Source organism: Choloepus didactylus, chromosome 14 (assembly GCF_015220235.1).
Source record: "Choloepus didactylus isolate mChoDid1 chromosome 14, mChoDid1.pri, whole genome shotgun sequence".
Classification (NCBI taxonomy): domain Eukaryota; kingdom Metazoa; phylum Chordata; class Mammalia; order Pilosa; family Megalonychidae; genus Choloepus; species Choloepus didactylus.
Window position 1 is genome coordinate 75663347 of NC_051320.1, and position 12248 is coordinate 75675594.

The 12248-nt window shown below is 38.1% G+C and overlaps 1 protein-coding gene across 4 annotated transcripts in view; it reads right to left on the reverse strand.

Annotated features, from left to right (window-relative positions):
- The window catches only part of ENPP2 (ectonucleotide pyrophosphatase/phosphodiesterase 2), a 100376-nt gene that overhangs the window by 40385 nt on the left and 47743 nt on the right, over positions 1–12248 (reverse strand). For all 4 annotated transcript variants that reach the window (XM_037802798.1, XM_037802795.1, XM_037802796.1 and 1 more), the window contains exons 9-11: positions 6760–6815; positions 2186–2251; positions 1432–1504 (exon numbers count right to left, since the gene is read on the reverse strand). In XM_037802798.1, the coding sequence (XP_037658726.1) occupies positions 1432–1504; positions 2186–2251; positions 6760–6815 (195 nt within the window). The remainder of the gene's footprint in view (positions 1–1431; positions 1505–2185; positions 2252–6759; positions 6816–12248) is intronic.

Below are 12248 nucleotides of genomic sequence, written 5' to 3' on the forward strand. Positions count from 1 at the left end.
AGTTGTTTTTTTTTTAACATTTTAATAAAATGTCATACTTTTTGTTCACTTTAGTGTAATCTCAAAGAAACTCATCCTAAAGATAAAACAGCCATTCTAGCTCTGTTTTCCTTCCTAGCAAAATAAGATTTGTGTTTCATGTATGCAGATGTTTATCTCATTTTATCATTTGTGTTTCACAATCATGGCAAGACTAGTTAAACATCAAAGGGATAGGGAAAAAAGCATCAGACTTACATGACTAATGATTTAAGACAAACTAGGAATGGTTTCACGTAGCCATAGTTTCTACTGATTAAAAAAAAAAATCACCAATGAATTGATGTTAAAATATCCAGAAATACTTATGGTTCCTTAGCATTTACTGTCTTTCTTTAGACATGCTGCATTTTGCTCAAACTATTTAAACCACAATATTATTTATCTGTATCTCCAAGTCATCCTTATGCTGAATACATTGAACTTAATTATCGTCAACTGTGTTCTCATAAGCTATTAGAGAAGTGGAGGTAATTTCCATCAACAAAGAGTTTTTGAAATAATTTCTCATCCAAAATCAAGTTTGGTTATGTTGATGTAGACCTCACCCCTCTATTAAGAAAGAGGTGGGAAAACCTCTGCAATATAAAAAAAGGTTTAGAATTGCAAATTCTATCATATTTTCAAATGATCTATGCTAAGACTCTAGGAAGATTTTCATGTCTAGATGAAAGAAGAACATAACAAAACACAGTCATCCCTTTCCCACTTCTTGAATTTGGAGCTATATTGGGTACTATCTTACAAATAAGCTATTTCTACTAAGATTTCTGAGTGATTCATAAAAGGGTGTCCATACTGCTTGGCTGAACAGATTCTTTCAACACACAACGTTCTGTTCCTCTCAGTTAAGAATTAGTTTCACTTTTGGAAGTGATGGATATGACATTTGGTAATGTCAAAACTTAGCAAATTAAGTGGCCAATACTCTAACATATATGCCAGGTTGATTTTACCTACTTAGCCTACTGGAGTTGCTTAGCTCCATAATCCTTTTAAGGCAGCTGAGACTCAACTGCAATGCTTGGCGTTGCATGTATCTCCAGATTCCTTTCCACTCCAATCCCAAGGATGGCAAATGCCTACACTTCCCAACCCTTCACCTTATGACTGATGCCTGCCGGGCTGGAATATATCCCGTTTCCCATTAACACCAAGTTTAGGATATGTTTGAATATCAAATCAATCTGAAATGAAGTTCCTGTAAGAGAAATAGGTATGTTTAAGATTTTTAAAAAATGTTTTTAGTCTTGTAATTATCTGAACACGAATAAACCTCGTAGATATCAACATCCCCCAGAGACTTTGTTCAAATCCTGAAATAAGGTCAGTAGATCAGACAGCCCAGTGACACAGGCTTTCCTCAGGCAGATGATGTAATAAACTACTAACCTCCGGGCCAAAAGGGCCGTATTTGTGTCCAGACAAATCAGGTTGTTCCGAATAGAAGGCATAGACTGAGGGCCTATGGGAAAATTGAAGGGTTCAGAATCTCTCCCAAACCACACATAACAAAGAACATCAAATATCCCTACACATTAAAAATAAATCCTCTCAAATCAAGTTACTTAATCTCCCAACCACTGTTATTATTACTAATGAAAAACCCATCTCCCTCTGTTGTTTTTTTTTTCCCTATTGCTTCCACAACCACTGCCACCCATACCACCCCATTGGGGCAACTGCCTGGTACCACCTTCAAAAACCAAAAGTCACAAAGGAAAATCTGAAATTGTACTCAGGGCTTTAATTCCCAAGATAACAGAGCCAAGCCATGTCATCTGTGCCCTAAAGAATGACTCCACTGAAGTGATATCAGTCTTGATGCTTGCCCAATCCTTGGGAGACGGCTTGTCCACTTTATCAAAGCCAGGACCTCCCCCTTAAGCTCTGCTGCTGGGACCAGGAAGGACCAGGATTAATACTTGCAGTAATCCATGTAATTAAATGGTCTCCATAACCCAAATTCATTGCACTCTTCTTAGGGAAGTAATGCTTAAGGATAAGAACCACAAAACTTTTAATAACACCAAACCTTGGCAATGATTCTGTTTCACGGTCCATCTAATTTTTCACACAATTCTAACAGTAGATGGAAATTTACTGAAGGAAAAAGTGAGAAAGGCAGGGAGAAGGAAACAAATACCTCTCATTGTCTGGCAGGGTGAGCCACTGAAGTATGGTTAATATTCTCCGCTCATGAGGGATGACACTGTGGGGTAATAACAAGCAGAGCATGTTGTTAAGTTGCATCTCTACAGACTAGAGCCTGATGAGCCCCTGGCTCTTGCACCCTGGCCAAGTGCTCTCCGTTCACCACAATCTGTTTTCATTTCGTTGTAGTAAAAGGCCTTCTTTCGAATTAGTGTTTAAACATGCATTTCCATTGCAACATATTACATTGCTCAAGCTCTGCCACAGAAGGCAAGACTGGAAAGTCTGATTCACCGTCCAAATGGGGAACCCGCCTTGCTGATCAGAGGCTCCACTCCAGGCAGCTGAATGTGGCAGAAAGGACCCTGGGTTCAGAACCATCGTGGTTTGGGGGTAAGATGGTAAGCTGTGGCCACAGACTGATCAGCACTCACATCCCCGATGTGTCATTTGCTGGCACTGTCCTTAGACCTCTTGTCTTCTCTCAGCCTCAGTTTACTCATCAGCAAAAACAGAGATAACAGCAGAATGCACTGCATAGCTTTGTTATAAAGACGAATGAGATGAGGCATTTAAGGAGCGTGTACAATGCTGAGCACATAGTAAGGGCTAAAACGGTTTTAATAGTGATCATAATTAGCTGTGGTTCTGCCTCAAATTAGCTTTATGACTTCAGAAAAATATTTAACCTAAACCTTAAGTTTCTTCTCCATAAAATAAAGGGTTAGGGAAGGCATTCTTGAAATTCTCTTCCAGCTCTACAAAACTCAATCAAGATAGTCACGTAAAATTATGAGACTGACAAAGAGTATATAATCTTCATCCACAATGACTTTTGTGTTTAAGTCACATTCCTCTGTTGAAATATAATTACCCTAAATCTGGCACAAGCTGTAAGAGCTCAGTTAACTCTGTCTTAGACTGACATATTGAGATGCTCAAAAGCTGAGTGGTATCTTTACTTAAGAGGAAATTTGTTCATGCCTTTCCAACTAGGAGAATAAAACTCCCCTCCACCCAGCCCCCATCATGACCACACATTAGAAGTATGTCCATAATGAATTCAAACCAAAGAACAAGTTTAATGGTGGTTGGTAAAAGTTATTTCAGGACATTGAGCGAGTCGGTTAATTTTTCAGTTTTGCAGGACTTGAACAAGGGACACACCTAGGAGAAAGACAGATCTTCAGGGCCACCACAGATGGCTAGAGTTGACGGGGGGGCTCCAGCCAGGTGTCCTGCCTCCTCCCACCACCACCACACCCACCACTAACTCCAGCCTTTGCCCTCCAGCCCCCTCTGTCTAGAACTATCATACAAGCCCAGAAAAGTCTAGGCACTAGATCATCTATACTATCATAGTTAGAACATTGGTAAGAGCCTATTTACTATAAAATGAGCCCTCATTTAAATATATTCAGATGCCATTGAATAAATGTGACCCAGCTTATTATATTCTATAATTGAATTAGAAATAGGCATGGCAAAGCCAGGTTAATCACTTACAGCATTTAATTCTTCAAGCCTTAGAAATCCCTTGTATCTGAACAAAATAATTACATATTTTGAATTCTTTCCTAACTTAAAAAAAGCAAATGCTGTAGATTTTTTCATTTTACCTTACTTCACAACCTACCTAAAAGCTGCTTTATTTTATATAATTGGTGTTAAGTCACAAAAATGAGACTCTGATGAATTCACTTGATGCTAATGGAAAAATATAAGCTAATAGAATTTGCACACAGCTCAGAACTCCTAACCCTTTAATTCTGCCATCAGTGGGGTACTTGATCCGTGGAGGACAGGGGATCAAAGCACCCAGAGCAGATCACCTGGGTTTGAATCCCGACTCCAACATGTTCTGGTTATGAGACTCTGGCAAGTTTCTTAACCTTTCCATGCCTTGGTAAAGTGAGGATAATAAAAAAATCTCTCTCATAAGGTTGTTGTAAAGATTAAAGGAGATAATACATGTAAAATACTTAGAATAATGCCTGACACATAGAAAGCCTTTTCAAAATGTTAGCTTTTATCATTCTGTACTGGATTGAGGTCCACAAAGATGATACACTCATTCATGAACTATTTGTCAAAGGCATATTATATTCAAGGCATTTGTATGAATATAAATAAAGATATAAGACGCCCATATCAAAAAAGACAACTATGGAGAAATCACCATCATCTTCTTAGAAAGATAATCGGGTCATTATTATTTTGGGGGCAGGGACTTAGTGTGTATGGGAAGACTCGAGGTTTGAGTATTTGTCCTGAGTATATGATCTCTAAAATGAATTGGACAAACTGGTCTCTAAGTTTCCTAGGCATGCTCGATTATCTTTATGAAATGACTTCAGAGACCAAAAAGACAACAGCCCTTAGATATGGCCAATATGTTAAAAACAGAATGCAGAAACAGCACAAACAAATCTAAGGAAGCATATGTTTCCAAATGGAAAGGAAAATATGGCTCGTGTTGTTGTCTTTACCATCGTTGATTGATGCAAAAAGAAAAAAGAAAAAAAAAAGAGGAATGGAAAACAAAGGGCTAGATGAGGTATTTAGTGGTAAAGGGGAACAAATTACCTTAGGACATATATATCATTGGCTGGTCAATGTTTAAAGAGGTGATGTGAATAACAAAATGCATATAATTTATTGGTTGTTCTCTATGGATCAAGTACCCTGCTCAGGACTTTAAATACATTACTTCATTCCATCTTCACGACACACTACAACACAGGTAACATCATTCTCATTTAAAGATGAGGAGATTCATTCACTGAGAGAGTAAATCACTTGTCCAAGGTCATCAAGCCAATAAGTAGCAGAGCTGGGATTAAAATCAATCTAAATACTCATACATTATAGGAATTACTGCCTTTGAACATGAATTGACATAAAAGACCATAGCAAGGTATTAAGCTGAGGATGATTCTGGAATGAAATATTATCATTTTAAAAGCAAGACTAATTCTAGGTTGCAGGGCAGCACCATGCTAAAAAGATGGCCTTCAAAGTCTAAGCCTATGATTTGAATCTGGTTTTAAATTTCACATTTTTTAGAATGTACTATGTGGAAATATCGTTGATCAAGATTTCATTCGATAACTGCATGTATAGTTATATATATTTTTTAAGTTACAAGAAGCTTCAAAAAAAGAAAAAAAGAAAAAATATGAAAGCAAGTCACTTCCAGGATATAGAGATAAAAGAAGAATAGTCCAAAAAGCAAAGCAAAACTGCAGACATCTTTGGAGCACACAAATCTACCTTCTTAAAAATAGTTTGGCATGGGTGGAGAAAATTGCCATTCAAAACCAGAACACTGTGCCTTTTCAAAGAAGCTTTGCAGTTTCAGGGGAGTCAGGGTAGGGACTAAGTATTAATTATGTTACTGGCTCCTGTCCATTTTGCCAGGCAAATATGTTGTGGAGCAGAAGAGCTTCTATAAGCATTAAAGACAGTCACGAGTTACAAAAAATAGGTAATACAGAAGAGTAAATCGGTAAGTCAGCATGCTGTTTACGTCAAGCAGTGTCATTTCTAACATACACTTATTTCTCCACTTAGCAAACTCTTAAAAAAAAAAAAAAACCTTTTAAAGACATGCCCTTAGCTTCAAATCACCAAATCCAATTTTTATTTAGCCCTTCAAATCTGAAAAAGCTACTTCATTCCCAAATTTAGAGAATATGGATGCAGCCATTCTGCATTAATTTGAACCTATGAGTTCTCTCAGCACACTACTATTAAGGAATAGTCAGAATTCTGTTAAGGCATAAGAGGCAAATATGGAAACAGATTGAGGTGGCTTTAAAAAAATATGGAAAGAATATCTCAGTGGGAACAAAAGCCTCATGAAAGTTGAAACAGATTCCTTTTCTTACTAAAGTGCCTTAAAAATAATCAACATGTTGACACTTTTATTAGGTAAGTTTCATCCTAAGACTATTTTATGAACATTAACTACTAATCCACCGTCACCTCTGTGGGGAAGAAAAGTAAGCCCATTTTGTTATTGGGGATATCCTGGAGTTGCAGTGGGAAACTGAGTGAAAATAGAGGCCTCCTCCTTGTCTCCTTTCTGGAACTTCCAGTCTCAACCATTAGCTCCCCAGCTGCCTGAAACCTCACTAGCTTTTTAGAGTTGTGAACCACAATAAAAGTACAGCACATGGTAATATATTTACAGAAAATGATATCGCCAACCACAGCAGTAAATAAGAGAGTCCAAAAGAAATATACATTCCCTAGGTGGCCAGTTACCCAAAACCTATAAATAGGAACAGAAAATCCAAAGGATGGCTAGAAGAAGAGAAAATCCTTACTCACTCTGTTAAGAAAGGCTCAAAAGTGGAGCGGTGAAAGACAGTATGGACGGAAGGGGTAGGAGAAGGGAGGGATAAAGAGAGAGATGATCCCTGAAAAAACACCTGGAAGATGATTTTGTATCAGCAAATATTCAAACGCTCTACTACCTTTGCCCTTAACTGGAGTGAAATCAACATTAAATTGAGTCGTAATTATAATTTTATGAACATTCACAAAATAAAGGTAACTTACACAGACCAGAAGAACGTCCCAGCTTTCACCCCTTGCTTGGTCGCTGTAATCCATAGCTAATGAGGAAAATATAAGAGGCTCACAATATGTTCTGAGTTTTGGTTCAAAGAAGAAAAAGGTTTTAAAATATATTAGATCAGATATCTTATATTTTACGCACACCCCACCATAAATTTCACATTATTTGCAACCGTTTCTTTTTCATATCTGGAAATCAGAATTGTTATTTCCATAAACGTTATTCAAAATGTTCTCTGCAAAAGCTCTTAAAACTCCTATTATGAATCCAAGAACTTTAAAAAAAAAAATCTTATTTCACCTCAAAACTCTGTACCTGTCTTTTCTGATCATTGGTTTGACTGTATCACTGGTGTGGCAGAATTCTGCTCATCAAAGGACCCAGGATTGGACCATATGTTTCCTTAACTATTTAAAGCCTACAAAGAATACCCCTAATTTGGCACACAGATGCCAGAATTTTGGAGCCTAGCTTGTCATGTTTCATTTTAAACTAGCTGAATGAAAAAAAAAAAAAATACTAATTTTTAATCTGGATTTTCCCTGTATCTTTTTACCTAGCCTTTTAGTAAATGGAATTTAAGGATTAAGTTCCTGGGATAAATTAGACGAACCCAGCATCGCATTAAACTTTTTAAAATATTCTTTACAGTCCATACTGTTGGGAGGCAGAATTAAGAACCTGGGATCTATCAAGAAGCTTTGATTTTAAGCTTTGCCTCTGTCACTTATCAGCCATGTGGTCTTCCAGCAAGTTACTTAACCTTTCATCAGTTTCCTCTAGAATGTAGATTATATTACCTAGAACACAGGATTATTTTAAACTTTAATGAGTTAATACATCTAGAGTCCTTAAAAGAGCATCTTAGCATTTGGTAAACACTCGATAAATTTTAGTATTTATTGCTATGCAGTAATGGTAATAAATATAATCCAGCTATCCTAGGAACATTATGCACACCTTGGAGTGGTCAGTGGCCCCTAGAATAGAAGTGTGCAAGAAAAAATCTGCTCACATTATAGAAGAGAATGGAGGCAAGCAGAATTGAGAACTGTGGCTTGTATTTATTTTAAGGCCAAAGCAAAAATGTTCTATTACAGACAGTCCCTTTCTGGTTTCAATGTATCCTGACTTTAAGAGTGTCTTACGGACTCCAGAGAAAATCTTTCATCAATTTTTTGATTAAATGGTTCATCTGGAGGCATGGGGAATCCAGGAGCTCCACCACAGTTTCAGAAAAATCTGGAATGCCTGGCCTGGAAGAGCTCAGCAAGGTTCCCCAGATCCTCAGGTACCACAAGGAACCACAGCTGCTGCAGCTGGCAGGCACGGCATGGGCAGGAGAAAATACAGCGTCCTTTCAGATCCATCCAGTCCTGGGCCTCTACTGGATTTCACCTGCAAGGACTTCAAACCCTTACCCTGTTCGCATGACCCTGAGGGACTAGAACTGGCCGGCCAGGACCTGTTTTCCTGGGACAGATGAGAGATAAGGGCCTCAGATTGCTCTGAGCACCCTCCCCTCAGCTTGGTCCAGCGCATCCTACACTTTCCAGACAACTGGTCAACCAACTGTGGTACCCTAAGCCTGACCCGGGTTCAAAATGTGGCCTGGAGTCTCGTTCATTCTTTTTCCAGCACCTCCACTGCAAAAAGATGCTGCACACCCAGAAGTGCCTTAAAACCAGGCCAGATCCCAGGGGAGCAAGTTTCCTAAGTGATCTATGTCCATACTTATTTTAATTTCACAGACACAAACTTAGTGAACTTATATCCAAAAAATTCCTAGAAAATCCCGTGCCTTACTATTTTCAAGGGAGTTGTACTAGGCAATGTCTGGCATATGTGAAAAGTTAAACTCATTCTGGGGATTTATGAAGCAAACATTTTTTAAAAAATATGAAGTGTGTATGCTTACAATCAGTTGATATGACATTTGTCAAATGATGACCCTGCACTTTCAAAAACTATATTGTACAATACATGCTGATGCTGGCATTATCTGGGCACTGGGACGCCCCATGACTAACTTTTAGCTCAGTAGCCTTCCAGGGAAAAAAAAAAATCCCCCAAAGTGGCCATTGCACTGTAAAAAGGAAGAAGCGCCCATAGGGAAAACGACAGAAGTGAGGGTGCTCAAACTATTCCAACAGGGAAAGTCGGGGTCATTTGATTCTTTATGCTATTCTGTACTTTCCATGCATTTTACAGTGAGAATTAACATCTTTTTTAGAAAGCTATGTGAAATACGAAGTCAACTTGAAGGTTAAAAAAACACATTTTTTTCTAAAAAAAAAAAAAAAAAAAAAAAAAAAGCAGAAAATTTCTCTCCACTTCTTGGTAAAAGTCATGAAGACCATATTTTCTTAAAAAAAAAAATTGGGAGCATGGTCAGAAAAGCACATTGAGTGAACATATAGAGATTGTTGAAATAAAAGCCACATTAAAAAAATCTCAAACAAAAGAATCAGCAGCAATGAAGCTGATCTGTCAAGGTTTAGGAAGTGGTACAAGACTGAAGCATAAAGAAAACGGACCCTTAAGTCATATGATAAACAACTAGAAAAGTCCTGTCACAGGTCATATATACATATTATATTTCAGGGCTCAGAAGTTAAACTTGGTAATTATTAAGTGGAAAAAAGGCACTAAAAAGTTAGATTATTTCTGCAACAGAAGAAAAAGTGAAAACGACTCTCAGATTATGAAAAAACAAGTTTCTCAGTTTCTTGTTAATTCAGAAAAATGGGAATTATGATTTCTTTGAATTTGAATGTAATAAAAATTTTCTCATAGATTGGTAAAACAACACAGCTAAAATAAAATAAAATAAAATAAAGCCCAATGAGTTTGGGCTCCCTGCCTTTAATATCAACGTTTCTTCCCTTGTCCCACTTTATCTGGAGGCACAGTTTTCAACTTGTGTGTCCTTGATGCTACATTTTGTAAAGGGGACAAATGGGAATAATATTGTACTTCTTAATATGTTACCAGGAATAATCACCTCTTCCAGGAAACACTTAACCCCACTCAGCCCTACCTTTTATTCCTTAATTTTTATTCCCAAAACTTTATGTATTTTAATCCTTTCATAATAAGCATAATAAAGAAATGAAGGGAACATGAGAAAGCTACCCTACTGGAACCACAGGGGTCTAAACAGGAGATCCAACAATCTCTCAAATTAAGTAACGTGTGCAGCTATGGGAGAAAGGGAGAAGTTCTGAAAAAGAAAATAAGCAAAAAACATTATCAAAAACATGAACTACTATTGTGGTCTTTCTAGCAGTTCTTTGCAGGGAAATTATTCCTTTGCTTTCACAAGCACAGAGCTAGGATAAATAGAATTTGGGGAGACCAGAGGGATGGTTGGGGACCTAGCAGCAGCAGAAACTAGATCTAGATCAATTGCTAAGATTCACAAGTCAAAGTATATGGGAGCATGTGAGGTTCAGGCCGGGGGATGTGGACCAGTGTGGCTGCTTTCCAGGTGGTCGGGCCTGAAGAATGTGGGTGTGCCAGTTTGAATGTATTATGTCCCCCAAAATGCCATTATTTTTGATGCAATCTTGTATGGGTAGATGTATTAGTGTTGATTAGATTGTAATTCTTTAAGTATTTCCATGGAGATGCAACCCACCCAACTGCAGGTGATAACGCTGATTAGATAATTTCCATGGAGGCCCATTCAGCATGGGCCTTGATTAGTTTACTAGAGCACTATGTAAGCTCAGACAGAAGGAGCAAGCTTGCTACAGCCAAGAGGGACACTTTGAAGAATGCACAGGAGCTGAGAGTGTAGCTGCAGCTGAGAGACACATTTTGAAGATGGCCATTGGAAGCTGACACTGACATTTTGGAGAATGCCATTTTGAAACACAACCTGGGAGTCAGCAGACACCAGCCACGTGCCTTCCCAGCTAGACAGAGGTTTCCCGGATGCCAATGGCCTTTCTCCAGTGAAGGTAACCTTTGTTGATGCCTTACCTTGGACACTTTATGGCCTTAAGACTGTAACTTTGTAACCAAATAAACCCCCTTTATAAAAGCCAATCAATTTCTGGTGTTTTGCATAACAGCAGCATTGGCTAACCGTAACAGTGAGCAATTAAGCTGCTAACTTGTGGCCTGGGGTCCACAGGACTAAGATGGAGCACTGTTCTTAAGGATGAGATACCCTAGAGGAAGCACAGGCAAAGCACACCTCAGAAGGGGGTGCCAAAAACAGTAGCAGAGCACTAAATGTCCCAGGTTCTGGGTTAGATCCTGAGAACAGAAAGATAAATAAATCAAGTTCCTACACCCCCATGGGCTCACAGACTAAAGCAGACAGGTAAATAACTAATTCGAAAGAATGTGGTCAGATTTATGATAGAAATAATGTGAAACTCCCATAGAGAGCCATTGGAGGGTATACCCTAATGCTACGTAGGGTATATGTCCCCTGAAATTTGATGACTCTGTCTTTTAGGCAAAGGGACAGGGACAGGCAAACTGAGCTTATCCTGAATACATCAAGATAGGGATTTATAATAGCATATGGAAAAGAAATAACAGAATAAAGAAAAGGTAAACAAATACCTGAAAAGAAAGTAAAGCCACCGGCCTCCATCTACCCAGGTAATAAAGTACACAAGAAGAGAGTTAAGCAATGACTTGACTTCCCAGCAGGCCCATCCCGTTCACCTAGAAGTTCACCCATATTCTAACTTCATTCTTCTTCTCTTGGCTGTTTCTTTCTTGAACATGCCATCTTTCTTGCATTTTTACCCTGCAGCAATTCACTAAGCGTGATCTCACTGCATCTCAAACTGGCAGAAAGGAACTTTGGCCAAGAAACATAGAATGTGATAAGAATACATCAGCTCCACCTAGACATGTCTTATTTAAGAAGCTCTCACTTTAGAGGATTTGAATCCTGGCCGGTATTGGACTTGTTTCTCAAATCTCCACATTTAGAGTCCCATTCGTTCTCCCATTGAGATATCTTAGTATTAGAAATTGAAATTTCAAAACAGAGGAAATGTTCAAAGAAACAAACACACTTAAGTACCTCCATTAAAATACGTATGCATTCTGAAGACTAGCAAAATAAAAGCACAGCTAGTATGGCTCTATGAGAGTAAAAAATTAAAAAAGGAAATGACAATATTTTCCAATGGACACTGTACAAATAGATGCCTTATCCTATCTATTAGATTTTAAACTAGGAGAGGAAGTGGCTCTTATTTGCCATTTAATCTGACCCCTATGTTATTTAACCAGATGTCTTGCATGGTTTAAGCACTCGGTAAAGATAAATTGAGCTTAATTTAATTACCAGTCTAAGATTTTAATAATGTTTCCTCTTCTCCAATTACTTTTTCCACTGATGACTTTGTGAAATGTACAACCCTCCGAGTGGATCATCTAAATGCTCAGGGAATCTTATGAAGGCCCCTCCGTCCTTATAGAACATTTCTGTCCCATG